We start from the raw sequence: 27,397 nt of genomic DNA, 5'->3' as shown, positions 1-27,397 counted from the left end.
AAGGGATCAAAAAGATCTGCATTAGTGGTTCCCAAGATTTAAGACTATTAATAACAGTAAATTGTTTGCACTTAAAGGTTCTTTTGCTTGTTATCTTCCTTGTATGCCTAGTAGTACAACAGAAATTTTGAAAGTTGGCTGATTTGGGGGGTTACTCTTTCTGGTCCTCTTACAGAAAGTAATTCAGCTCCTGCCCAAATCACAGGCTTTTGGTGTGGTTCTTGTCTCTGCAGATGATGTCAGAGTAATTCTTTTATTTTTTTAATTTTCACATTCTCTTTTGGAACAGTAGAAGGAGTCAAGGCCAAAAAGAAATGCAAACTGTGCTAAAAATGAATAGTTTGGCTTCAATGTTATTTTCAGATTTTTATGAGATGTAACACAGGTAAATAAATCCACTCTTCATGGAAACTGTTATTACAGCTGTTAAAAAATATTCTGAAGCTTTGGAAAAAATCTTTAAAATTCAGTGTTTCTCACTGGATACATTCCACATTTAGGACGTGTGAGTTTTAGAATAATCTATGCTTCCAAAAACAATAAACGAAAACATTCGTGAGAATGGAGAGGCTTTCGTGCTAATTGAGTAGTGAATGAAAATGGATGAGAACAATGTGCAATTCATAACTACCATAATTTATATTAATGTGTGCTCCTTTTGCCCACAAAGGAACTTTATAACTTGCTCCAACTTGCTGTAACCCATACATCCCTGTTGCAAGCAGTATCAGGTTAGTACATGGAGCAACTTTGAAATTTTGGTTGCTGTGATGTATGAATGTAGGAGTCTTGAACTGACAAAGTGAAGTGATGGAGTCTTAGGAGCAAGGAGGTTCTATGCTGTTGGAGGAAAATTTGGGATTTTTTTAAGATATAAGTTGTTTATAAAAACAATTTAATACCTTTGTTTAGGGGAATGCTGTCTAGGATTGTCTGAGTGAGGCTGGTGCCTGCATGTAAGCAGTAAGCTTAATAATTATAAGTATAATCTGCACTTATTATCCCTACTGTTATTAGGTACTCATTCCCTGTTCAGAGCTGGCAGTGAAAAAGTGTGAGAAGAGGCCTAAATCCCTCTCTGCAAAGCAAAGAAAGGAAAGAGAGAATAAATCCTGAACCCTGGCTGAATGCATGGACTATTGCAGATAGGTTTCACATGAGATGGATGATACCTGGCAGTGTTAAGGGAAGTGGCAGAGACGAGAGAGTTGTAGGAAGAAGGAGCAAAGAAGAAGGAAAAAGGAGGAAAAAATGGAATTAGTGAAAAAGGAAACAAAATAATAGAGAGGGAGGATGAAGAAGAATTTAAAGTGATTCGTGTCTGCCTCTCCAAAAATTGATTTAAAGCAGACATTATTATTTGCAGAAAAATAAATGTTCTAGAAAAATAAAAACTGGCACCCAACCCAGATACAAGCTTGCCCTGCAAACCTTCACATCACTGAATTCCTAAAGCACATTCAATTCACCTTTGCAGATACTGCTTTGCTGATAATCCTCTGAGATATTGGTATTTGTAGTATTTTTGTGCATAATGAAGATTTTATCAATTTGCAAGTGCATGAAGACACACAAGCTGTGTGTTTAATGATTGGATGATAATATGCAGAAGTCTTTTCTGGAAAGCAGTGTAGGAAAAGGAAATTAGAGAATGACTAGAATATCAAGCAAATAAATAGAAAGTAAAAATAGAAGAGGGCTTCTATTGGTTCCAAGTACCAATACCAATTAATGCATATTTGTTGGTTGTAATGCTTTTGGGATCCCAGAGAATTATACGGATGCTATGCATATGCATTTGTATGTAATAACAATGTGGCAGCTGTTACTGAAGCCCACTGTATAATGCATAGCTTGTTTATGTTTTGAGGAATTTTCTTTCAAAAAAGAAAGCAAGTGATAAGTGGAGCTTTGACTCTCAGAAGTAGTTTTCAGACATAGAATGTGAAAAATCTTTCCACACAAAAGCAGATTGAATGCATTAAATATCCTGGTTTAAACTCACTGCTGCTGAGTAGTGTAATACCAGGAAGTAGACTTCTATGTTCATCTTTCATTTTGTTATTTAACATTTTAGAAAGTAGGTATCACTTTCTTATGTTCAATTTTGTTTTCTTTTCAGAGCCACATCGGATGGCGCAAAGAAGCCAAGCGACTACTTCTTGTGATGACAGATCAAACTTCCCATCTGGCCCTTGATAGTAAATTAGCAGGGATTGTAATTCCTCATGATGGAAACTGTCATTTGAAAGATAATGTGTACGTCAAAGCTACGAGTATGGTAAGGTATATGTCATACATTCTACCTTCAGGGAAGTGGTGTAAACGAGGTTTTTGGATCAGTGCTAAGCATTGCTTTTAATTCAATTATTAAATTAATATTTTCTCAGGTAGACAAGATGTAAAATAAAGAATACGTCACATGGAAATATTGACATCCTTTGTATCTAGGATTAAGTATTGTTCAGTCTGAGTTAACAGTACAGAGCAGAGAAGAATATATTACTGTTGTTTTAATGTGTTGTTTTTTTAATTTTTATTTTTATTCTATTACTATCTCATTAGAATGGCACACATTTTCTGTAAAGTATAAATAGGAAGTTTCTGCAATATTTAGCAGGAGAAGCAGTAGGTATAAATTGCATGTTTGTACTAATAAGACAAGGGTGGTGGTCATGCCTTATGGTCAGAAGATTCATAGTTGCATTGACTGAGAAAGCTTTGTAAAAGTGAAACTGAAGATGTACAGCACCAATGAGCTAATCCAACCTTGATGGACTAGAAAACATTTTGGTGCCACAAAGCTTTGTTGTGTTAATGTAGCATTCTCTGAGTCTCACAGTATAAAACCAATATTACACAGGTAAAAAAATACCTGTGTAAAAAGTTGCTTCAAATTCACTGTATCAAACAATAAGACTTCAGCAGATATTTTTAGCTTTCAAAAAGATTTCTTCAAGTATAAGGTAGCTATAGAGATACAAGATTTTTTTCTCTATGATTTTTACTATTTAATCGCATGGTTTTCTTTTATGAATGTAATTCATTCATTTAAGAAATGTGAATTATTTGAATCATTGCTTAATTGTTATGTAAGCATCAGAAAATGGAAATATGAACTGTGGTACAGAGCACATCAGGGTTTTCTTCTCAGTGCTCACTGCACTTAGCTGAAGCATCCAGCCTGTGTTCCCGGCCAGGAGATCAGTGAGGGCTCGGTGTAGGCCAGGCTAGCCCTGAATTTAGTCCCAGTGCAGGGTGTTTACTGCGAGGCAGCAGGAGGTAGCGGCCAGCCGTATGGTGTGCAATCGTGAAATGTGGGAGGTTTCCAGGAATAGGTGGGTGTTTGGGACCTTGCTGAACGGAGGAGGCAACTAAGCATGTGCTGGCAGGAAGACCATCTGGATTTCCGATTATCTGATGTTCTTGCATTAATGCACTCCCTCAATGCACTCCCTCTGTCACCTTTTGGATATTCCCTCACTGATATCAGGATTATTTATTTTCCTTTTGCTAGTCTGTTCAGTTTCATTATTTTTACAGCGTCCTTGGGATAAACACAACCCCTTCCGTTATTCTGCTCAAAGCAAAGAATCCAGAAATTTTCCTTCCGGAAAGGAGAGCATATTTATTTGTTATGACATCCCTATCTCTATTTTTTATCAACTTTATTACACAATTGCTATAGATAAAAATCTTTCTGTGGGATTCAGGATTTCTTTGTTAATATAGATATTTTCAGTTTCAAAAAAAAAAAAATCTATCCAATTTGGCAAATTAACTTCTTTGTAGTCTGTAAAACCTCACCAATATAAAATACAGACAAAATTAATTAATTTCTTTCAGTGACAGATTGATGGCTGACTAAAGAATGGGTTTTAAATGATTTTCTGAATTCTGGGCTGAAGAATCATGATTTTATTGTCCCATATAGAGTAAGAAATCTCTATGATTTTTGATGTTATTCATGCTTTTTGTGAAATTAGGTTGTCTTTATTTTGCCAGCCATATGAAAAGACCTTGAAAAACCTGGCACATTTTGACCCATGGCTTCTGGCTTCTGGCCCATATATTTTTTCAACCACTGGCTAATTCTTGCAGACCCACGTATAAAATTTAGTGATAGAAAAGGTCTAGAATGGAAATCTTTCTCAGTGTCAGATATTTTCTGGAATAGATTTGAGATGATAACACACAATAGTGTCTATAAGGGCAGGTAGTTTCTTGCCTTTTTTTTTTCTTCTCACTGCTATAATAATATTAGCCTATAATAGTATATATTATTTTAGTCATATTGTCATTAGCCAGAGATCCATAAAGAAACAGGAAGAAACTTCAAATGAACAAGTAAAACCCGAAAAAGGATATCTCTGTAAGTAATATTTAAATGAGGTGTCTTGAAAGGTTGTCAAAAAAAAAATTAAAGAAGAAACATAGTTTTACTTTTTTTTTTTTTCCTTCTCAGTGCAATTATGATATGAAATGTTAATTTTAAGAGTCATCTGTAATAACATGGTGCTCTTGCTTTCATTCTTAGTGCCTGGTAGTCTAGAGAAGACTGAATTCTGGCATACTTTATTTTATTCTTGTTGAAGTTAAGATGACTTTGCTTTATGTATTTTCAAAAAAAAAAATATTTCCAGTTTTTCCTGCCTATTTCTTTCTAACTTTTTTTAAGTAGTTACGCAGAGGTCAGAAAGAGCGTAAGAAAGAAATCTAGACCATTTTAATTAGATATGTGCTTGGTTCACTCTCTTTCTCAAATACTTAATGTCTGTATTAGTTATCTTCTAGACTTAATATAGTAGGTTAAAATAATAAAACGAATGATGGAATTGGAACAAGAAAGAAAATGAGAATATATTCTCCTAAGCAGTAGCAGGAGTAGATAAGATAAAAATGTACACCAAAGTTTTTTTTACAGCAAGCAACATGAGGCTCCTTGAGTGATCAACAGTCCCTTAATGTCATCTCCTTACATGCTTAAAATGAAAAAGATAGTATGGTTCTTCTGATGCTTAAAAAAAAAAAAAATTCTAATAAGAAGGAAATTTTTATTTCTAATCTGAAGTGAGAATTAAATGTACTGTTAACCAAAGTGGACACTGTAATGAGTTAGAGCTAAGAAACAGATGGAAGTCCAGTATTACTTGTAAGCATGCTGTGTGGTTTGGGGATCCAGTCCCTACAACTTTCACATGTCTATGCGTATCATCTCTTGACTTCAGTAAACTCCATCTGAATAAGCTTTTGTTTCATCAGGGGTTGGAAACCCATTCCTGATGCCACCAATCTCAAACTTTTGCCATTAGTTGCAGAGATGTTGAAGGTGCACTTTGCTGGCATTTGGACATGTCTAGTGTCATATGTTAACCAGCAGACTGACTCATTTGAGCACCCTCTCATGATCCCTCACCACTGCCCCACGGTGCAGGAGGTGTTTGTAGAACATCTGGCTTTGCTAGGACATGTCCTGGGACCACTTGGTGCATCTGTGATCTGCCAGCCTGGTGCATGTGGCATGTTGGTTTGTGAAGGGCAATGGAGGCCCTGTCCCTGTGGTCTGTGGTCACGGAGAAGGGAAGAGGCCTTAATGCTGTGTTGTGAAAATGGCAACATGGCCACTGCTGCTGCACTTCACATGTAAACGTGCTGTGTACTGGTATTTATGCTCTCTGGACCCTCATATATGGCATGCTCCGCAGCTGCAGCTGTAGGAAGGCCTGTTTATTGCCGTATTACCTAACATACATCACTTATCTTAAAAAATATAATCTCTTATCAAGAATAAATAAGTTGAGATCCTTGCTAAGATCAAATTGCAGCAAGGAATTCCTTTGTTCTTTCTATACAAGGCTATTTATAGTAGTGCAATGTGGTGGAAAATGGATTTTACCCCCTTGCATAACTTTTTCTCTGCTGTCCTGGCTTTCAAATTACTGTTAGGATAGCAGTTGACTTGCAGGGTGCCTTGAATAACAAGTGGCACTCCGAGGAGTAATGAATTGTGCATGAAAACAGGGAGAGTGTGTTTGTGTAGGAGAGAGGGACAGAGAGAAAGAATATGGGACAGATGATGAAAAATGTCAGGAAGAGAAAGACAGCAGAAATATGTGGGGGAAAGACATTGAAAAACCTGACGTATGTCTATTGCTCTCCTGAGGAAAACTTGGGGAAGGTAAACACAGGCAAAAGCCCCAGTCACTTCCCTATTTTTAGTCATGAATTTTAAATATTGAAATTATCTCTTAGGAAGCATTCACAGACACATATATGGTAAATCAGCAGTGACTTTCAGATACAGTTTGCTTTAGAGTACTGGAACTGGAGGAATGCCACGCAGCACAGATGTATAAAGCCTACTGAGACCACACGAACACCTCTGTGGTTCCCCGTTTCTTGGATGAAGGGATAGCCACACACCTCTTGTTCCCAAATCCACAACAGATCTTTCAACAAGAAGTATAGGAGGGCAGGTCACAGCACAGGACATGCTATAATAGTCAGTTCACCAAGTAGAACAATGTCAACATGGAGGAGAGATGTGAAACTCATGAAACCTTCAAGCACCAGCATGGTTCAGAAACTGTAGCAGGCCATTGAAGTGATGGCTTGAGGCATCACTCCTAAGGCAAGTCTTGGAGAAAGGTGTCAGCTGTAAGATAGGTATAGGATATTGATGTTGCCAGAACCTGACCTATTTAGCTGATGTGTCTGATTCCTGGTGCCAAAACACCTTTCTGAGAAACAAACTTAATGACTCACCTTGCAACCCCCAAAAGCATACCTCATCTGATGTCATTCCTCCTCCCTGACTTTTGCACAAGAACCCACCTGTTGTTCTCAGGAATCCTGTTCTTCCAGACAACACCATATTCAGCTGCTGTTTCATGAGCATCAGGCTCAAACCAGCAAAATGGTGCTGTGTGAAGGGTCCAGTTGGTCCTCCCAGTGTGCAGCACCACTGCCTAGCTGACAACAGAGAAGCCTGTCACAGCTGACTTGATGTGCTGGTGATTTGTTTTTTTCTGTCACGGTCTGTTAATTTGGGTAGTCCCACCTTCTTTTGGCTGTAGGCCTAGCATTCATTTGTGTATTTAGAAATAAGAATTAGAGTGGCTTTGGAGTCCTGTATTGTGTCATATATAAAATGTAAGGTTTCCCCCACTAAACTTCTTTTTTTTTTTTCTGTTGTATTTTGTAGGAGCATCCATCTCTTGGGCAACTCTCTGAAAAATTGATTGACAATAACATCAATGTTATTTTTGCAGTTCAAGGAAGCCAGTTCCATTGGTATAAAGTAGGTTAGAAAACAAATTCTTTTTCCAAATTTGAAAACACAGTATTTATATTAAATATTAAAACTGTGCATAAATTATTGTATTTTTCACAGGATCTGTTACCTCTGTTGCCTGGTACTGTTGCAAGACAAATAGAATCACAAGCAGCAAATCTCAATGATTTGGTGGTAGAAGCTTATCAGGTATGATCAGAATGACGGTGTTGGATGCTGTATTTGTATAGGATTTTTTCACGTTTCAGAGTCTAGAGCCTAAAGTTGGAATTTCCAGAATGTTGACTCCTATCTGAAGTCCACCAGGATAAGTTTCCTAATTTTCTGAATGTCCAGGTTGGTGGTGGGTGATACTGCCCCACAATAACAATTCCAATCTCAGAGGATGTTTGGGTCTCAAAGCCAAGGGCTGGCACTTTTTCTTTACTAAGGATGCTCCGTAATATGATGTTTGATTCTTTTCACCTCTTGCCATGATACTTCAAAAGAAAAGTCGGTCTCATTTGCATTTTGGAATCTCAGATCTTTAGTTATAAACCTGGCACTGCTATCTGGGCATCATATAAATTCAGAACAAAAAGATGCAGTGGTATGTAGGGGGTTTTACATCATGAATTCTTAGCAAATGGACAACAGGTGGGAATTTACAAGGATGCAGTTTGACAACAGAGTATTGTGGAAAGCAGCATTTGCTTTGCACAAAGCAGTGTGATGACTCAGGGTTTTAAGGCATTGCAGCGAAGAAGAGTTTTGATAGGGATTTGAGGGAAAACAATGGAAATGGTTTTGTGAACTTCTGGGAGGAGTTCTCCACTGGAAGTCATAGTATGGGAAAGAGCATTAAGTTATTTTTTCATAAATGCTTGGCAGGAAATGGCAGCGTGAAAGTGGAGACTGTCATCTTGGTAGTGAGTGGGAAGGGGGATAAACAGGTTTGAAAAAAAAAAAAAACACATGTAGTATATATTTGATGTAATAAAGGGAGCCCACAGAGCAGCAGCAAAATAAAAGTAATGGATTAGACAGTTGAATTCTGTCAAGGTGTGCAAGTTACATAAACATGCAAGATTCAAAAGCTGAAAAATCAGCTACAAGCCTGTATGCAAGGTATTTATGTGCATCACATTAATTATTTGGAGATGGAATAGAATCATCCATTGTACTAGGTTAACAATGTAAATTAGGCTATTTGGTTGCTTTCAGCAGCCATTGGCTTTAGTGAAGAGCCAAGTCCCTTGTCTGTTACTAGCAATAGAGTGGGTTTGTGCTCATTTTTCAGTCTCATGTTGGAAATGTTGTGCAGAAGTCAAAGACAGTCAAAAGCAGAGGAAGTATAATCAAATTGCATAAAAGTTCTCTCTGGTATTATACTTTCTCTTATGAAATCAAGAAATTTCATTTTGAATATAAAGGCTTGCAGAAAACTGTAAAATACTGCTGGCAAAAAAAATAGTATTGAAACTCATGGTTCTTTTGCCCCTTTTAGACTGTCCATCCTAAAGTGAATCAGAGTTTTTACAGTATACTACAGGGCAAACATTCAAGGAGAGGAAATAAAAATTTACAAAATAATCCTTTTATTTAAATAGAAGATTCTGTGGGACTTTCCTGCTCCAGCCACCCCCAGTTTGTTCTTACTTTATTTTCATTTTTTTGACAGTATTTTCCTTCGCATTCTAACTCCATTGGACTTGATACTTCTGAGGTTTTTTATCATGTTTTTAGTGGCTTGTAATACACAAACACACAGTGAACAGGGCTTGAATGTTTTGCTTTCTTGATAGCAAAAGTACTTACATAAGAAAATAAATTTAGTGTTGATGTTTGATGGCAGTGAGCCTCTTGCACTCATTTTCTAAGCAGGGAAGCCTTAGGCTTAGTTGTGGAAAACCCTGGGTGAAAATCCCTGTCTAAAAAGCCAAGGATGAGTCACTAATTTTCAAAAAGTCACTAAGATAAGCATATGTTCATATTCATGTAATTAAATTTCTATTTGTAACAATAAAATATCCTATTTTAAAAATAGTAAAATACAATGAATTTTAATAATCTTTTTGTGCAATTTTCATCTCATAGAATTGTATAGAGTTTTAATATAATTGCAGAAGGGAAAAGAAGTAATATTCTTTTTATAATTACTAAGATTTTAGAAGTTGCAGTAAATACTAGTTACGAAGTAGCTGGCTTTTTCATTATTTTATATTGTAAAAAGCTCTAATGGGAATCAACCAGTTGTTGACTTACATAGACCTAGCTGACCCAAATAAATCAAACCCGGTAGCCTTTGTATCACCCTAAGCTTTGCTCAGAGGAAACATTGCTGAGACAAACGCAAAACATCCAAAGTTTAAAGCATCAATTTCATTAGTAACTTTTTCTGCTGAATAATAATGACTGTATGTATGTCTATTGTTTTATTTTGAATGTCTAGCTAAAATACAGAATAGTCTCTCAAAAAATAAGTGTTTTTTGTTACACATGGTTGCTGGAATAGATTTTCAAATTGCCAAAAATACAGCCTCAAAACCATTTTAGAAAAGCTGACAACATTTTTTATCTGGAAAACGTAATCCTCTTTATCAGAATTACGAGTTCACTGGTTGTGTATATTTGGAATGTAATCAAGTCTTTATATGGGAAACAATGCTTTAATTCATTCCTTTATTCATACAGACAAGCTTTCTTCATTTTTAGTTAGTCATAGTAGCAGTACTTGGTATTAGTCACTAGTACACATTATATATTGAGATGCAATGCAACTAAAAGTTGTTTTCTGGTTACAGAAACTAATCTCTGAAGTGAAAATCCAAGTGGATAACCAGATCCAGGATCTTAATTTCAATATCACTGCAATCTGTCCTGATGGAAGTAAAAAAACTGGCATGGAAGGATGTAAAAATGTGGGATATAATGAAGAAGTATGTTTATAGTTCTCTTTCTTCAACGATCTGGAATACTTATTTTTCTGTTTGGTTGGGTTTCAATGGTGTGAAATCTTCTAGCGATTTACTCAAACTGAAACTGGATTTTACTGATTAATTATCACAGACTCTCTATTATTCTTGGGTTTTATTTTTCCTGAATCTTATTTCAATTCTCACTAATCTCATGAGACTAAGGCTAAAAGCTTTTCCTGAAAGCTAATGTCTATTAAAACTATCCTTCTTTGTCCTTTGCTGGACACAATGGCTGTGTTCATTGTGATGAAATTTGTACTTAAAGAGGTTGAAAGATAATCACCCAATGGAAAAGAATCATTGGAATTTGTGCTACTTGGATCTGTAGGAGATGCCACCTTTCCCTCTCCTTGCTCTGCTAGCCTTCTTGCACACTCAGAGTCATGGGTAACTAGTTTATTTTATAAATTAAATTAATGAAATGATTTATCCCCATTTGGATTGGTGCCACCTACTGAATGAAATGGCTTTTAAAACTGGAGCATCATGCATTGTGAAAATGCAGGGGAAGATGTCTGGCTTATATAAGGAACACAATTTTCTTCCGAGAACGACTTCTCTGTGCCTTGATATATTTATTTGATTGCTTGGACCAGTAGCTTGCCAGGAAGAGGTCTGTGTTTCTGGAGAGTGGGGTCAAGGAGTTCTTTCCTTCTTGCAATGTACACACAGCTCAGCTGATGGGATTTGATTGTGTCTGTGTGTAGAAATAGCAAAGCAAAACAGTAGATTAAACATGGGAGTTTTAAATATGTTCATTTAAATGTGTTTTATACTATTCTGTATTTTGTCTGAATAATTTGCTGCTGAATAGATGCTACTCTTTAAGGGAGATATGATATGTTTTTCTTCTTAACTCCTCTACAGTGTTGTTCCCTGTGTATGTCATAAGAAATAGGATTGGAATTTGTTCTGTTTAATGAAAAGAAAAATATTTATATCTGGTTCTTTTTAATAAAAAGCTGAGCCAGTTGATTGTAAAAGATTGCATGTGGTCTTAAAGCTTACTGCGGTTGAAAATGAGCCATCCTCAAGAGATTAATTTATTTTTAACCATAAATCCTCCTTTCAGTATTTGTTTACAGGCTAAATGCTTTTCCTTAATTCTCACATTCCTTTCATTGTCTAATCCTTCTTCCTTCCTTTTCTTACCAAAACACAAAAGTGTATTATATTTGGGAAGAATCCTATGGCCTCTTCAGGGTGCAAAACTAACTTTGGCAATTAGTGAGCATCAGTGTTCACGGTGCCATAATTATTTAGTGGTAATAAGTTTAATCTTTCTGCTGCTGTGTTCAGACCCATCACATTTAATGACTCACAAGCCAGACATGGTTTGTGCTTCCCTCCCATCTCCTCGCTGATCCTCCAGCAGTGTACGTGAAGATCATGTTTTCCAGCAGGGCTCTGTGTCGAACACAAAGCACGTTCTCTAGCTGCAGCCTTTCCTCCCCCCACACAATCTGCACCTGCCGTGTGAATCCTTCGGGCATATCCACACTTTCTAATGGAAGAAGCCTCAAGCACAGAGGCTGCAGGCAGCTGAGGGGTTACACGCGCAATAGTGCACTTGAAAAAAAAAAAAGAAGAAGAAAAGCAAAAAGAGAGAGACAAAGCCTTTATGCACCCTGGATGGGACAGTTAAGAAGTGCATGCTCTGGACTGCATTCTTCTCCTGTTCGTGTAGGCAGCCGCAGCCTGGCTGGCCACAAAGCTGCCATTGTCAAGCAGGGTGGGGGCGCAGCGGGAGAGGGGGACCGCCAAGAAATGAATGCTCACAGTCTCTGTGGATGCTTTCAGCCTCCCATGTAATCAGTTTCTTACATTTTCAGTTCTTTTGAGCTGGAAATCTTTGTTCTTTGGTGGTAAAAAGTAAAGGTACTTGTGTCTGTCAGGCCCTTGTTTCACCTTGTCTTCTTGGTGGTGCTTTCTCTGCAAGGAGGCCGGAAAGAGTTGTTCACAGCCAGCAGGCTATGCAGCCTTAGTGAGAATACCCTGTCAGGAGCCCACCGGGCAAAAAAAGAAAAATAAAGGTAGCTGTGAAATACAAAGACTGCTATGGTGAAACTATCACAGATATCAAAGCTGTCAGAAATTTGGTAGCCACTGATGCCACCTCCATGGCAGTTACCAGCCACCAAAATGAGCCAGGGCCCTGTGCCAAAGCTCTGGAAAGCCACAGGGCCTGATGCTGCACAGAGCTCTGCCAGAGGCAAGGACGCAGGGCATGGTGGTGAGGGCATGCCATGGGCAGCAGATGGGTGCTGGGTCCATCCCAAAGCTGCACTTGGTCTGCCCAGGACCACAGCAAGAGCAGCAATACTCTCTTGTTTCATCCCCATCACAGGAAAGGAAAAAATAAGCTGCTGCTAATGTGTGAGCCATTTTTGTGTTTTAGCTGGAGTAGGTAGGGCCTCCCAAAGAAAAAGTCTGTATATTTTCTGTTTCCACAGAAGGCACTTTCTGCAACAAGGACATTTATTATAGATTGTTTTTATGATGAGTATCACTGTTTCTGTTTGTGTTTATCTTGCTTAAGCTGATCTTGAATGTTTCTATAATTTACACAGAATGAACACTTTAAATAAAAGGAGGACTGTGGTACTTCTATGGGTATTTAACTTGTATTAAACTTGTCTTCTGCAGCAGGAGAAGTAGACTGCTGCTATGGTTTAACTGTATTTGTGATGCCTATCTTTGCTAATATATTTCACAAATGGGCACTGTATCTTTTCTTATTACCAGCTAGTGCACATATAATGTGAGATTCTGCTTTATTTGTTTGTTAAAAAATGTAAGCAGTTTATAGGAAATCGTAATGATGTAAAATATATCTGTATTTCTTCTTAGGTTCTTTTCAATGTATCAGTTACAATGAAAGGATGTGACACAACCGGAGGAAGAAAATATGCAATACTTAAGCCTATTGGTTTCAATGAAACCACCATCATTAATGTACAGAAAAGCTGTGCGTGTCAGAGTGGAGATAGTGCAAGGCAGAAAAGAGTGTGGGCTGATGAAACTTTTCCTGATGGCAGACAGCCCGATTGCAGTGACAACGACTGTAGCTCTCACGGGGATACGGTTCATTCTGAGAGGTGCAGGCAACACCCGAACCAGCCAATCTGCAGTGGTCAAGGAAATTGCATAGATGGAAAATGTTTCTGCTACAAAAACAAGCTAGGCAAGGTGTATGGCAAGTACTGCGAAATGGATGACTTTTCCTGCCCGTATCACCAGGGAAACTTATGTTCTGGTAAGCTGTTGAATTTAAGTCTGTGCTTTGTTTCTCTTTTATTTTGTTTTTCTGAGACTTTTAAGTTAATCTTATTATGGAAAAATGTGATTTAATCAGTATCACTGTCTCTGCCAGAATATATTATTTCCCCTCAAAAGTAATTTTTGAAGTATTTTTAAATCTGTTCTGCTGTCCTGTCTCCTTTCATTTCACTCTATGCTGACCAATTTGTGAACTGAGGGACCAATTTTTTCTGCTACAGTAGGATAAATTGAGTAATATTAGGGGCTTTGGCACAGTTTCTTTGGTTTTGCTCTGTTGGTGACTGTGAACTTTACATAAAATGGAGAGAAATAATGTTACCTAATTCTTTAAATACTTCATTTCAACACAAAGAATTATGGTTCGTGTTCTCAACCTTCTTCTGTAGCCCAAAAACTTTGTGAATTTATTTATTAACCTAAGCAGACCTCTCAAATTTGTGAGCTCACAAAGCCTGAGATGTGGTGGAAGAAGAAACAGGGAAATTTTTATCTAAGAGGTGTTGGGGTCTCTCATGTGTGATGGAGTCTCCTGTCCAAGGAGTATGCCCCTTGCTGGAATGCAAAGCCTTGCACTGAGATGCCCTATGATTCCTTTACCTGCCTTTTGCCCAGCCCAGGCAGATGAAGGGGCAGTCTATCCTCTATCCTCACTGCCTCTTTGGGGATCCCATGCAACCATCTCCCTGTAGCTTGTGTGTATGGGTCCCTGGATCACAAGAAAGGCTATTGCATTGTGTGTGAAACACATACTGCTGAGGCATAGCTGGGGAGATCTCAAGAGATTTGCTAGACCTGCAAGTGCTTTATGTGCTGTTTCTGTATTTCGTAAAGGTGTTTTCCCACACTGTAAAACTGTGACTAAACATTGCCAGCGCGTCAATTGTACACCTGCCTAAGTGTATTGCAACATGAAAAACATGTGGATTTTGCCCTAAAGCTCTCACTTCTTTGCCTGGAAAATTATAAAGGCCACCAGAGGTTCTTTGTAGCCTTTGAGTCCTTGAGGGTGTGCATTTTAAGTTCTTATTACACAACCCACAGTTCATAAATAGAGCATAGCCACCTCTCCTGCTCAGTCATCTGTCCTCTAGAAAGGCAGAAAACCATTGTTGTAATGGATGCTTCTGAAAAGAAAAAGTAAAAAATAATGGCATGTGCACATGAACTTGATATTCCTTCCTCCCAAAAGCTTGCCCTTTATATGAATTGAATGCTTTATTGCTACAGAGAAGTTTATTTATTTGGCTTGAAGACTACGTTCCTGAAAGTTGTGTAATTTTTAATCACTGCTGCTTTCATCCAAGGCAACAGGGAAAATCCTAGTAAAATATTTTAGGATGAGATGAAGGTAGAAATAAGCTTTTTCTCAAATAAGCAACAAACAACAGTCATAAATACATATCATGGTGACAATTTCAGACGGATTTGTTAACTTAAAAAACTTATCAGCAAGGCATCAGCAATACAAACGTATGCATGTAAAAACTGACTTTCTGTTTTCATAAAAGCGTATGACTCAAGATTATCTGATGTTGTAGGTAATGGTGAATGTGAAGCTGGTAAATGTAAATGCTTTGCTGGCTGGGAAGGGGACCGTTGCCAGTGTTCATTACAATCAGCAAAACAGTGCCTGAATTCAAAGGGCCAGATTTGCAGTGGAAGAGGAAATTGTGTATGTGGAAAGTGTGAGTGCACTGACCCAAGAAGCTTTGGCCGTTTCTGTGAATATTGCCCTGCTTGTAACAAAGCCTGTGAAGAAAACTGGTACGTCTCTTATGCTAGACTTGATGTTTAACTGTAACGTTGAAACCAGGAGGAATATTTCTGCTTGGCTAGATGTGTGCTGTTTTTCTTAGATGTTAGGCTGTAGGAAACTCAATCAGAATTCCTTGTGCTTCCCTGATGAAGGATAGAGGTGTGGAAGAAGAGCTGTACCTGTGCACTGTCACCATCATCTCCCAGCAGTGCAGGGCTGGTCTTACCCAGAGTACGGCATTCCCCACTAGGCTTGGTTTTGGTGTGCTAATTCTAAGCCATGTCATTTTTCCCTATCCATTTAAGGAAGGGAAGGAAGTCAAAATCAGCAGCCAGAGGAGGGAAGAATTTAGACCATCCTGTTGGTGACACACAGACTGGGGCTGACTTAAAGAGTAAATTAAACCCTGTCCTTAGGCTCTCCTGTTAGCACATGTAACCATGCTGCATCCCACAGTGGATAAGAAAGTGACAGATAGGCCTCTGTTGGAAAGGGAAATGCAGTAGAAATGATTGTGTATGTACGTTCATTTGAATAATAGCTCAGCTGGAGGGACAAGCTGGGCCATGTGTGAAAAGGTGACTGCTAGGTAAAATGCAGTTAGCCCTGCTGGCTGAAATTTGTCCAAAGTCAAGCATGTGTCCCAATGAGACTGATAGGTAAGAAAGACTAAGACTGAACTAGAGTCTGTAATGGGAAGAGATGGTGCTAGACCCTCAGCTACCCTCCTGAAGAACACACATCACAAAGTGCAGAGCAGGGGCCGGATGGAAGTGGCTTGAGGCCAGTGAGATGCTTTACTTAATTACATCTGTCTGGTCAGTTCTGAGAAGTATCACAGGGATAAAATGCATCATCACATTTCAAAAAAATAATAGTAAATGTCGCAATGTTTTTACTAACAACAGGGAAACATTATGTGCAAGTGATGCATCAGCTTGTTGATACAATCTCTGTAAGGGGAGTGCAGAGGAAGACATAGGTTTTAATGATATTTCTCTTTCATAGGAATTGTGTTCAGTGCCATCATTCTAACAATGCATCTCAAGCTAAACTTGACCAGTGTAAAACCTCATGTGCTTACCTGTTGCATTACATTGACCAAACTTCAGGTATGTGGTATTTTCTAGGTAATTTTGGTAAGAGATGAAAATCTGTCAGGATTAATAATTGAATTCACCACTGTTACAATGTCTTTCAAAAGTGTGTCAGTATTATTGTAATAACAAAGCAGGAAAAAGGGAGCAATCACTCCTAGCTTCAGGGAAAATAAAAGATAAATAATAACAGGAAATGTAACTGGCAAGCATTGCTAAATAGACTTCCCAACTCCATGAGAAGTTACATCTAATAATAACGAATCCTGCCTGAGTAATGCTTAAAGAAATATTTATAAATATCCATAATGGCATTTGGGTGTTTTATTACTTCAGATATGTATACATAATTTGACATTACCAGAAATTAAGAATAATTAAATAATGCCTACCTCACTTTCAGCAATGTTTAAATACTGTTCAAGTATTTTTATTGTTCAAGAAATTGTGTTCAAGTACAAAATATATATATATAGTTATGAGGACTTTGAAAGACTAAAATATTTTTTGATAAAATATTGTAAAGCTTAAACGGTCCACACTGCAAGAAAAAAGGATATAAATGGCTATTTTGTCACTTCACATTTTTCTCTTTTAAGGTTCATAAATGAGAAAACTAATTGAGAACACTTTTCTCTTGGGCTTCATATTAATTAGAAGAAAGCCAACTGTGTGAGAGAAGTTGGCCAGTGAAAAGAGTACTGGACAAGTAATCAAGAAACTGTGTTTTCTTTCATATTTTGCCGATTATATGTGCTCTAATCTTGTGAAAATTAAACAGTTTTGGCATCGCATGCCTCCACAAATTAATCTTCTCTGTTTCAGCTGTAAACTTACCAGTTGGCAGAGAATTTATGGTGGCCAACACAGTGAAGCCTTACTCTTACTTTTATAGATTCAAAAAATAATATTTGACCATTTGGTCTTGATGTGCTTTGTTTTAATAGTTTGTGTATGGCAACTTATTTTCCCTTAACTTTTATCAGACTTGTGTTACATTTATGCCCTTTTAATATGCAGCAGGCATAAATGTGCTTGAGGAATGTGCAGATTCCTTGTACTTGGCTTTTCACTTGTGTTTTCCTTTCATTGCAGAATGTTTCTCTGGACGAAGCTACTTCAGAGTGTTTTCCATAATCTTTATAGTTACATTTCTGATTGGGTTGCTTGTTGTACTTATCATCAGGCAGATAATTCTGCAGGGGAATAGCAATAAAGTTAAATCTTCAGCTGATTACAGAGTGTCTGCAACAAAGAAGGTAATTGATTTCCGAGCCATCCTATTCAGTAATATTTTCTTGCACATAAAAGTTAGCTAATTGTTGATAAAAATTGTATCTTCTCCTTCAAGGATAAGATGTTTTTGCCTACTGTTTGTACAAGAACAGTAACATACAGACGAGACAAACCAGAGGAAATAAATATCGACATCAGCAAGTTACGATTAAACGAAACTTTCAAGTGTGAATTCTGAAGACTGTGTGTTTTCTGCAAATTTCTATTTTCATCATTCTCTATTTTTTAAAAGTTACCACTCTGTCAGAGTCTTGACTGTTGCTGTTTGTTTTTGTGTCATGCATTTTGTTGGATACTGTAACAAAGTGACATGTAAGCATATTCACATAATGTGACTATGTTTGAACTATAGCTGCTGTATTTTTTTATTTTTTTATTTTTTGGAAGAGGAATGTGCGTTACTACTGTTCAGGAACATTAGTGTTGATGTAGCACTTTAATGTATTCTAATTTATTTAGTTCTGGCATAGAATGTAGATATGAACAGGTCTGACAAAGCACTGATCTCGCTGTACATGTAGCTAGTACTGATATGCTCTGTAAGAATGGACAAAGCTGTGACTGAAATATTAACATTGCTGTATGTTATAGCAATAGGTGAAACTATTCAAATGCTCTTAAATAGAGTAAATGGTACTTTTATAGTTCTCTCAGTTGACTAAATTCCACTGATTTGTCTGCTTTAGCCTCTTAGCTTTTCCTCGTTACTTAATAAAAATGACTGGATTAAATGAGTGCTTAGTTACTGGTGTGTGTGCATAGTTGTGTGTGTATACACACGTGCACACACAGATAAATATATATATATAGTTTTTTATGCATTATGTCACTTAAAGATAATTTATATCTGATAGAGAGAAATTTTTAGCTTTTTTATTTGTTTCAACATAAAAACTTTTGTATGAATTTTAAGATATTTGAAAAACTAAGTGGATACAGAAAATGAGAGCTCCTCTGTCCACCAGTGTCATGCTACAGTGATGCCTACATGGCATCACTGCTGGCCTCACTTCGCCTTTGGAGTCAGCAGCATCAACTCCATTGCAATCAGATAAACTGCACCAGAGATGTGTTTGGTTTGCTAGCTACATGTCAGTGTTTTGCCAAATGAGGGCTTTGTTCTTTTTGTATGTCAGACATAAGTCTGATTTTACATACGTGCTCTTTTTTCTAAGTAAATTAGTTGGCGGGATTAGTTTTCTTGAATTCTTACTTAACCACTTCAATTTTTGTGACTGTGCATTGAGAAATGTGTCCAGTGTGATGTGAAAAATAATCTGCAGTTTGAAAGAAGGTGAGGAAGACAGGAGTCATTTTCTCAAGAGAACACATTAATTGACTTAATAAATGTATGATTAGATTCTGCCTTCAGAGATGGGCAAAACTCTTCTAAACATAGTGGGATCAATATAAGCTGATCTGAGTGCAGAATTTGAGCTACAAGGTCAAACTGAAGCATTTTCTTACCCTTGAAACTGGCTGTAGCAGTAGAAAACGCGTTATGGCTGTATGCTAATTGGAAGAGTCAGCTAACCTTTACTTACCTTAATTACTCTTCAAGACCCTAAGAAATTCTGGTCATTGTCTGTGAAATGTGCACTAAAATCTTGCTGGAAAGAAAAAAAAAATCATCTCATAAGATATTATGCAGTCATTTTAGCAATATTAATTACTGAAATATTAATCTGTAATCGCCATAGATAAGAGTAACACAAACAAAACAGGACCACTTCCTATGCAGTTTGGTAGAAATTAGTATGTATTAATATTTCATATTCAATATTTCTTAAATTCCTACTGAAATCTGAGTAATATAGAGGTGACAGGAGAGTAGGATGCAAAACAAATGAATATTATGTGAGTGTTCACAATGAATTTCTTGGGTCATGTGTCAAGTGAGGGACTGAGAAAAATAAAAACAGGAGCAGTGGTCTTTCAATTAAACTGTCATAAAAGGTTTAGATTTTAGGGCTTTTTTTTTTTTTTTTAATAGTTGTGAACTAACGTATGAAATGTTTCTGAAGCAATCCTCAAAGTAGTCCCCGAACTTCCGACCATTCAGCTAAAAGTAAAGGTCATCCTTACACTGACCCTGGTTTTACTGATTGCTTCATTGTAACATCTTAGTTATAAATTAATTCTGTCTGAAGATTTGCTCTGTAATGTATTAACTATACCTTGAACTTTCCTTTTCTTTTTAAAATGCATAGAACCATTTTCCTCCCATGTAAGTTAGCAGACTCTGAGCCATTGGTATCAGTGGAATTAAGATAAAAGATCTGCAAAGGTTTGCTTACTATTGTCCTTGTCACAATTCAGTAGTATTTTTAGGCAAGTAAGAAACAAAATCTCTGATTTTCTGTTTCACTTAGCAAAACAAAGCAAAGAAATACAACCTCACTCAGGAATATCTGAGTGTTTAACAAAAGGCTAACATGGTTATGTTCTTTAAACAATGTGATACATTTTTTTTGAACAGAAAAGATTCCTCAGCATACGTTTCTCATTACAGCTCTTAAGCTACTTACTGAAGTGTTAGCTATTGTTTTGGTTTTTTCTCTAGAAATTATTTTTTCTCTGTTAGAGGGAGTTAATTGTGTGGGTAGGGGACAATGGAACTGGGGTCTTTGGGGGAGAAAGATCTGATCTGTATCGCCCATCATCCAGACGTCACATAGCTGCCAGTCTTCTCCTGTAGCACTTTGTTGGCATTGCAGTGCTGCCTGTGAAGGGGCATGGCCAGTATTTCCTTATCACACACCTGCCTGAATGTTTCATGTGCTCTGGTTGCATTGAGCAGGCTTGCAAGACAAAATTGCAATGTAAACTGCTTGCTGTCCTAAGGCAAAAAAAATATATATATTGAATATATATAATTTTTAAGGCCTTTTCTTGCATCTCACTCAGTGTTTTGCTGTATTGTGGAGGGAGCTAGTGAAAAAGAATAAGCTGCTGCTAATGTGACAGGTCAAGGCTTTTATAAGGCCCATGGGGAGCCTATATAGAGCAGGATCCTTGGGAGGAGGCTTTGTTTCTGGGGATGGAATCTATCCATGAGAAACTCTGGCTTTACTTGGTACTTGTTTCGCTCTGCCTTTGACCATGTTTTTCAGAAGAGCTGCTGCGGGAGATGAATAGCCCAACAAAAGCCTCACTATTTAGGGAGCTGTGTTCCCTCAGCACATGACCTTAAATGAGAAAGCAGCCTGTAATTCACAAGGAATTTCCTCAGCAATTGCAGAAGGCCTGTGCTTCCTATAGTGCTTAGATATTACAGACAAATTAATTCAGATTAGTTTTCAATGTATTGTGCGTCAAAGATGCTAGTAAAAATAGGTGGGAAAAATCTATCCTCAGAATAGCACATTTCAAACTTTTTAAATAAAACTTCTTATAATACAATGCTTTAAAAAATGAAAAAAAGGTCAAATGATTTGACCGCATGCCTATACCCAAAAATATACAGACAGATACTGTGGCACCTCATAACTGCTTAGCACGATTGCTTTTAGATTTCCTCTGAGACAGAGCATCTGCGTGACTCTTCAAAGCAGATTTGTTAATGGTAAAAATCTGTGTGTATAATTTTTAATTATAATTCCACATTATTTTTACTGTTTATCAATTGTATAACATTTTAGAAGTGACACTATTATGCAATTAAAACATGCATCTTCAGATTTTTTTTAGACTCTAAAATGAAGAAATACTATGCATTATTTCCAAGCATCATGAGCATGTTAGTAACATCACTGTAGATGTGTGTGGGAAAATAGCCGTTTCATCCAGAAAACGTGCATATGGTATGTGAGGAATTTTCATTGTGCCCAGCTGAAATTCCCTTACGTTCACAAGCAGTGTTTCAAGTGGACCTTAAAAAGGAAGGACATTTGTATAGGCATAGTTTACATTTTATCCATTATAATCAACTGGATTTATTTTTTCCTCTCTATGGTGTCATGAAAACCTGCTATGTAAAGTATTCTTCAGACTGCAGTGGAAAAAATTATTTTCCCAGTCTGATCATATTTATTTGTTTCCTGTTTAGTGTGCATACTTAAATGCACACGTGTTGCAAACGGGGAGTGAACATGTGAAGCAGCTTCAAGCAACCCTTAGTCCATAAGGAATAGTGAAGCCCAGGACAGAGAGGTCCTACTGCTTTTGCAGTGGGCATCCCAAGCAGACACAAGGCACCTTACAGTTTCCCATAGCATCCCTACAGAGATGGTGCTCTGAGACCATACTGCTCCACATGTCAGGGCAGGAAGCCTTTTCAGAGCAGGCTGGCTGGGCAGGGGTGACACTGTTTCTGTCCTGTATTTCCAACGCTTGTCCACGCATTGGAAATACATAGTGTACAGTCTGCAATCCTCAGCTCTACAGGCTTTTTACATCTTTACTCATCAAAAAATGCTTGCATTTAATCTAGAAAGAGACAACTGGTGCCAGTAAGTACTGTAAACATGGATGCTTCAGGCCTCCTTGAGAGCTTCTGAGAATGCTTTGGGCATCTACCCGTTGACTTCAGCCCAGCCCCAAGATCTGCATTTGCCAGCCTTAAGTCAAGTTTTCTGTAGCCAGGAAAGGGCACTTCTCATAGAGACATTAATGCTGAACGAGTGCTGGGTGATGTTTACTCTGCTCTATGAGGGAAACATAGTGCCAGTGTTCTCGCTGTCCACTTGAAACAGAAGAGCAAGATTTATTTAAGCAGGAATGGAGCAATAGTTAAGAACAACACTACTTTTCAATGATGATCTTGACACTGCTCAGTGCACAGAATCTCATGGATAGCACAGAGTTGAAATTCACGGAGAGGAAAAAACAGTTAAAAGTAGCCAATGTGAATGTATTTTATAGTGAACCAAATCAGTGGGATTTCACTGAGTGCAAGCCAGCTCAGAATGATTGGTCTTTCTGAAAACAAATATGTAAATAAAAGTTGAAACAAAATAAATACGTAAAAGTAGTACATTCTTCAGTTTAAGAAATGCTGCTCTGGAATGCATTTTCTCTGTTTCCTTTTCTGCACGTACTGTTAAAAAAAAAGTATACCTCCTTTAAAAGAAAAAAGTTTTGAAATCTGGCATTCATTAAAATGATATCTCTATCCAAATGCTAACTTCTCATCCTTATACCTATACTGTGTTTGAGCTGTTCCAGTTATATTTTGAAGGGAGACGTTGAAAGATGAGACATTTGTTTGGAAAGTCATTTGTGTTAGAAGAATTCAATGTGCTAACATCTTCACTTTTACCTACTACTGCTTCAGAACCTAAAGATATGTTAAAGTGTCTTATTTAGCAATGGTGTGACAACTATTAAAAATACTACAGTTTTAAACTTTCTATTTAACATATACTACCTTTTGTAAAAAATATATACAGATAAATAATGTTTCTCTAGATTTTATGCATAGAGAATGTTAGTAAGGGAAAAGGTTTTAAATAAATTTGTAACTTCTTACTGTCCATTTTCCATTTTAAATGATACTTTTAAATGATACTTTAAATCACTACTTTTGTTTGTCTGGAAATATACTGAATATTTTATTATTTAAAATAGTATACTTTTATAGCTGTTTATTAATTTCAGTTGACTACTAACTTCTATTTTGATATTTATTAATGAGTTGACACTGTAGTATATTGAGATGTTTATTTTTCTATCAGAGCTGTAACAACTATGACATAGCATTATTTTAATGCAACATCATTGTACTTGCTCTCTAAAAAATAAAATCAATATTTAATCCATACGGAATTTTCATATTTTTAATGCCTAGGATATTTGTGATAAGAAAGAGATCCTCACCTCTTTAAGAAGTAAAGCATTTTCATTAAGATGTATGTACACGTCCAGAAGAGGAATTATATGATTACAGTGTTTTTAAATGGAATAATACTGGGTCAGGAGAGATCAGTCTAAATACAAGGAATACCAGTTTATCAGTTGCAGACAAACAGATGAATGCACAATTGGGATGGGCTTTGAGAATCTGGGGAGTCAGCAGTTTGGGAGTGCAGCTGGTTTGCCTTGCCCCACTCAATTGAAATATGAATTTACCAGGAGGTGTTTCCAGCCTATTGGAGACAAGAAAATACTGCATGGAGAAATGTGATCTATATGTTATTAGTAGACAGTTACAGCATCCTTCTGCTTTGCAGTGCCTTGGTGGTAGAGGTGTTACTGCCATAGAAATGGCAGTTTCTTGTAGATGCCTCATCTATGCCACTCACTACAGACCTAAGTTGCTTTATGAGTACTGGTGAAAACACTTAAGTTTTGGAAGGGTTACACACCTTCTGTTCTTCTGCGGAATTGGTAATAGTGTATGCTTTACACAATGCCATAAAATTTCTAATAAAAAGGACTTCAGACATTCTGACAATCAAAATTTGCACTGCAAGATATATGATGCATCAGAGACAGCTGTGACACTAAACCACCTGACAACACCACTGGTAAAACCAGTTGTAGGACTTCTCTCATGTGAAGGAAAGCTCATGCTTCTAAGAAGACCCAGGTTTTCCTCTGGAGAGCAAGAGAGAAGTGGAATCAAGAGATGACTGATATGTTCCCAGTCATTAAGCCACTTAGTGGCCACACCCTAATATACAATAGAACAGAAAACATTGGGAAAAGGTGTACAGCAAACCTAGAAAGAAAAAATAGATAGATACGTATATATTATATACACACATATATCTATATGATAGATAGATGGCAATCTGTGCATCTTGGTTACTTTTTCTGTTGAAGCAACGAACATAATCCCAATATAAACCTGATGAGATGAAGGCTAAGGAATTTCCTTTCACAGAGGAAAGAGATACATAAGCATTTCCTAACACAAAGAGCAAGCAGTCCCACAGAGAAATACACATTTTCCACAGCAGCTCTTTATGGAAGGAATGAATGCTGTCAGCAACTTGCAGTAAACATCAGCCTATATCAGACATAGAATTTAAGCACGTATCTTGAGCTACAGACATGGTGTTCGTTTTTTCCATTTGATATGTAAGCTCAAAGTCAGTGTTAACACCAACCTTAAGTCTCTGATAGACTGGCACCAAACAGTGCTGCACACCTTATATATTGTGGAATGCTGCTAAGTGATCTGTATGAAGTCTTCCTTCCTGTGAAATCTGGTAATCAAAACATACCTGTATATTTTAAAACATCCAGGTAACGGTAGGGTTTTGACACAGGCATCGTTGTATTTACCCAATTTCCATTCACGTCCATGAAGCTGTCAGTCAGGGCACGACAGTGCTCTAGTTTGGCTGTAATGTAATGCAACTGCTATTTTGTTGCAGATACCATTGGCAAGAAAAAGGCTTGCTGCTCAAGCACTTCAAAGAGGAAAGAAACCTAAGTTACAGCCTCTAAAGCCGGAGGAGGACAGAGATCCTGATTTCAGCCACTTTTTTGACACCAGTCATGTAGGTGCACACTATTACAAAATTTCTCTGCCTGCATGCTTCCCATTGTGGTAGGTGCAGAATTTGATGTAATATACAGAGAGGATGGGAGGAAGAAAGTTCTGTGTTAGGGACTGCTGTAAGTTATCTGCTCAGCACAGAGGATTGAGTGAAGATCTGAATATGCATGATGAAAGCCAAAGTCAACTATTAATATCATGAATAAAAACTTTGTTAATAGAGATTTTAACTAGTGAGGAGTTAATGTGGGTGGTTTGTTCTCCTTCTAGGTCTACAACAAGGACAAGAACCTTGGAAACACATTCCTGCTACCCTGGGTTTAAAACCAAAGAGTTTAAATATATTGTATGAATTAAATAAAAAAACTAGTTTTACAGAAACCAAAATTGTCTGGAGCTGTGTTTAAAACACGGGTATGCTCACTGCAGTTCATGGGTTTCTGACTGCTTGTCTTATGCTTGGAAGTCTTGGGTTGGTCAATTCTGACTGTTCAGAATTCACATGACATAGACTTAGGTAAGTCTGATTGCTCTAGAGGGATGCAAGTCCGATTTATTAGTTCTAGAGAGGCCCAACATTATCATCTCCTTGTCCTTCCTTCTGAGGAAGTGGTGTTGGGTGGCAGAAAGCAGCGTTCCTTTCTTCATACCATTCATCATCTGCTCAGCCCAGAGCATAGCATGGCCTCTGGCTATTTTCTTGGCCTTGAACGGGATGATTCATGAAGGACAGTTACTGTTTAATAAAGACGACGTGTATGCAAGCTGATAAAACTAAATGATTAACCACAAAAACACAGTATTGCCAAGTTATGTCACATTATGTTTATTGAAATCAGGGCATGTGATGTATTTCTTTCAGCTATTCAGCTTGCCAAGTTCCCCTTTTAAGCCCCTAACCAACATTTCATCCCAAAACTCTGTTATGCCTCCGCAATCTGGAGAGTGCAAGACCTGCTCCTGGCTGGGATTACTGTGCTCCCAAAACTGCTCACAGGAGCAGCCATTCCCTAAAAATCCTCTTCTGACTCTTTTGCCATGGCCTTAACACATCCATTCTTGAGAATATCACTGAGGGTGCATGATATGTGGTTTAACAGCTGTGGAGACAGGGGACAAGCCAACAGATAAGTTTTCTGTGGAATTTTTAGACACATCTTTGCTTTACTCTCCTTTATGAGAAACAGGAATTTTAAAGACTTCTCCAATTTAAACATGGTTCTTTCTACCAAGATCATCCTTATCTTCATGTTTAAGGTGTACAGCTTGTGGTTGTCTCCTGTCCTTGAATTGTCCTGCATCTGTGCTCAGGCTCCTGTGGGGAGAAAAAAAAAAAAAAAAAAAAGCCAGAAAAAATACTTCCCAGACTTCTCTCTAAATTGGGCTGAAAAATTTTCCTCACCATGCCTTCCTTGAAAATTGCAGACACTAAATCATAGGGCTTCATCAGCAAGCAGCTGATATATCATGAGGAAAGCTTTTTTGGGCAGACAGGAACAAGTTCTAGTCTGTAGAGCAAAACTAAACAGAGCACCTCTCAACCTGATCAGATGCACTAACATTCCTCTGCTCCTTTCCAGTGTTAGGAAGTCAGGTCTGTTCCTCAGTGAACTAGCCAGTCCCAAAATAATCACACATTCTCTAACTATAACCTTTAAACCTGACAAGGTTTAAAGCTATAAATAACACACACACAGTCATTTTCTTTTAAGTACCATCATTTTTATTACATTAACTATTTGTAAATATTTATTCATGTATACCTTTATATGACTGAAAATTCCATTGAAATCAAGTTTCTTCAGTATCAAGTTCATTTCTGATTGCTCAATATCCTGTCAGACAAGACCATACATATATATGCTATACAAATAGATGAACTATAAATACAGAACAGTCTCACATACTTCTTTATATACATACATTTGAAATGGGATTTCTCCCCTAGTTTCTCATGCATAGCAGGGTCTTCCTTTAAAAATTCCTATACTTATCCAAATTTCCCTTGATGACTAGGCTGCTATCATGCTGAAAATGTGACTTGAAGTATTCCCCAGTATTAATCTCCTTGACTCCTTGTGTTTTCCTGATTATATTTTTTAGCTGCTGTCCTACACATTAAAACTACATCATGGAAGACAGACAGAGCACCTTTTACACAGTGAACTCTTGGTTGATAACTGGGTTCTAATCATTCACCTAATATTTGTAACATCATATTTCTCTATCCACTTTATTCCTTGCTTATGAGAGTAAGGTCTTGACTTT

General features: G+C 37.4%; 1 protein-coding gene across 2 annotated transcripts in view; it reads left to right on the top strand.

The window, feature by feature from the left end:
• The window catches only part of ITGB8 (integrin subunit beta 8), a 47,301-nt gene extending 21,785 nt beyond the window's left edge, over positions 1 to 25,516 (top strand). Inside the window, exons 6-15 of one of the 2 annotated variants that reach the window (XM_027450911.3) lie at positions 2,123 to 2,281; positions 7,205 to 7,300; positions 7,394 to 7,483; positions 10,078 to 10,212; positions 13,102 to 13,507; positions 15,072 to 15,297; positions 16,298 to 16,401; positions 17,482 to 17,645; positions 25,005 to 25,130; positions 25,400 to 25,516. In XM_027450911.3, the coding sequence (XP_027306712.2) occupies positions 2,123 to 2,281; positions 7,205 to 7,300; positions 7,394 to 7,483; positions 10,078 to 10,212; positions 13,102 to 13,507; positions 15,072 to 15,297; positions 16,298 to 16,401; positions 17,482 to 17,645; positions 25,005 to 25,130; positions 25,400 to 25,453 (1,560 nt within the window). In that variant the 3' untranslated portion in view covers positions 25,454 to 25,516. Of the gene's footprint in view, positions 1 to 2,122; positions 2,282 to 7,204; positions 7,301 to 7,393; positions 7,484 to 10,077; positions 10,213 to 13,101; positions 13,508 to 15,071; positions 15,298 to 16,297; positions 16,402 to 17,481; positions 17,646 to 17,737; positions 23,444 to 25,004; positions 25,131 to 25,399 lie in introns of those variants that run through there. The other variant, XM_027450912.3, reaches the window with a different exon arrangement.
• The last annotated feature ends 1,881 nt before the right edge of the window (positions 25,517 to 27,397 follow it).

The sequence above is a fragment of the Anas platyrhynchos genome, chromosome 2 (genome assembly GCF_047663525.1).
Source record: "Anas platyrhynchos isolate ZD024472 breed Pekin duck chromosome 2, IASCAAS_PekinDuck_T2T, whole genome shotgun sequence".
Classification (NCBI taxonomy): Eukaryota; Metazoa; Chordata; class Aves; order Anseriformes; family Anatidae; genus Anas; species Anas platyrhynchos.
This window is presented reverse-complemented; position numbering and strand designations above follow the sequence as displayed.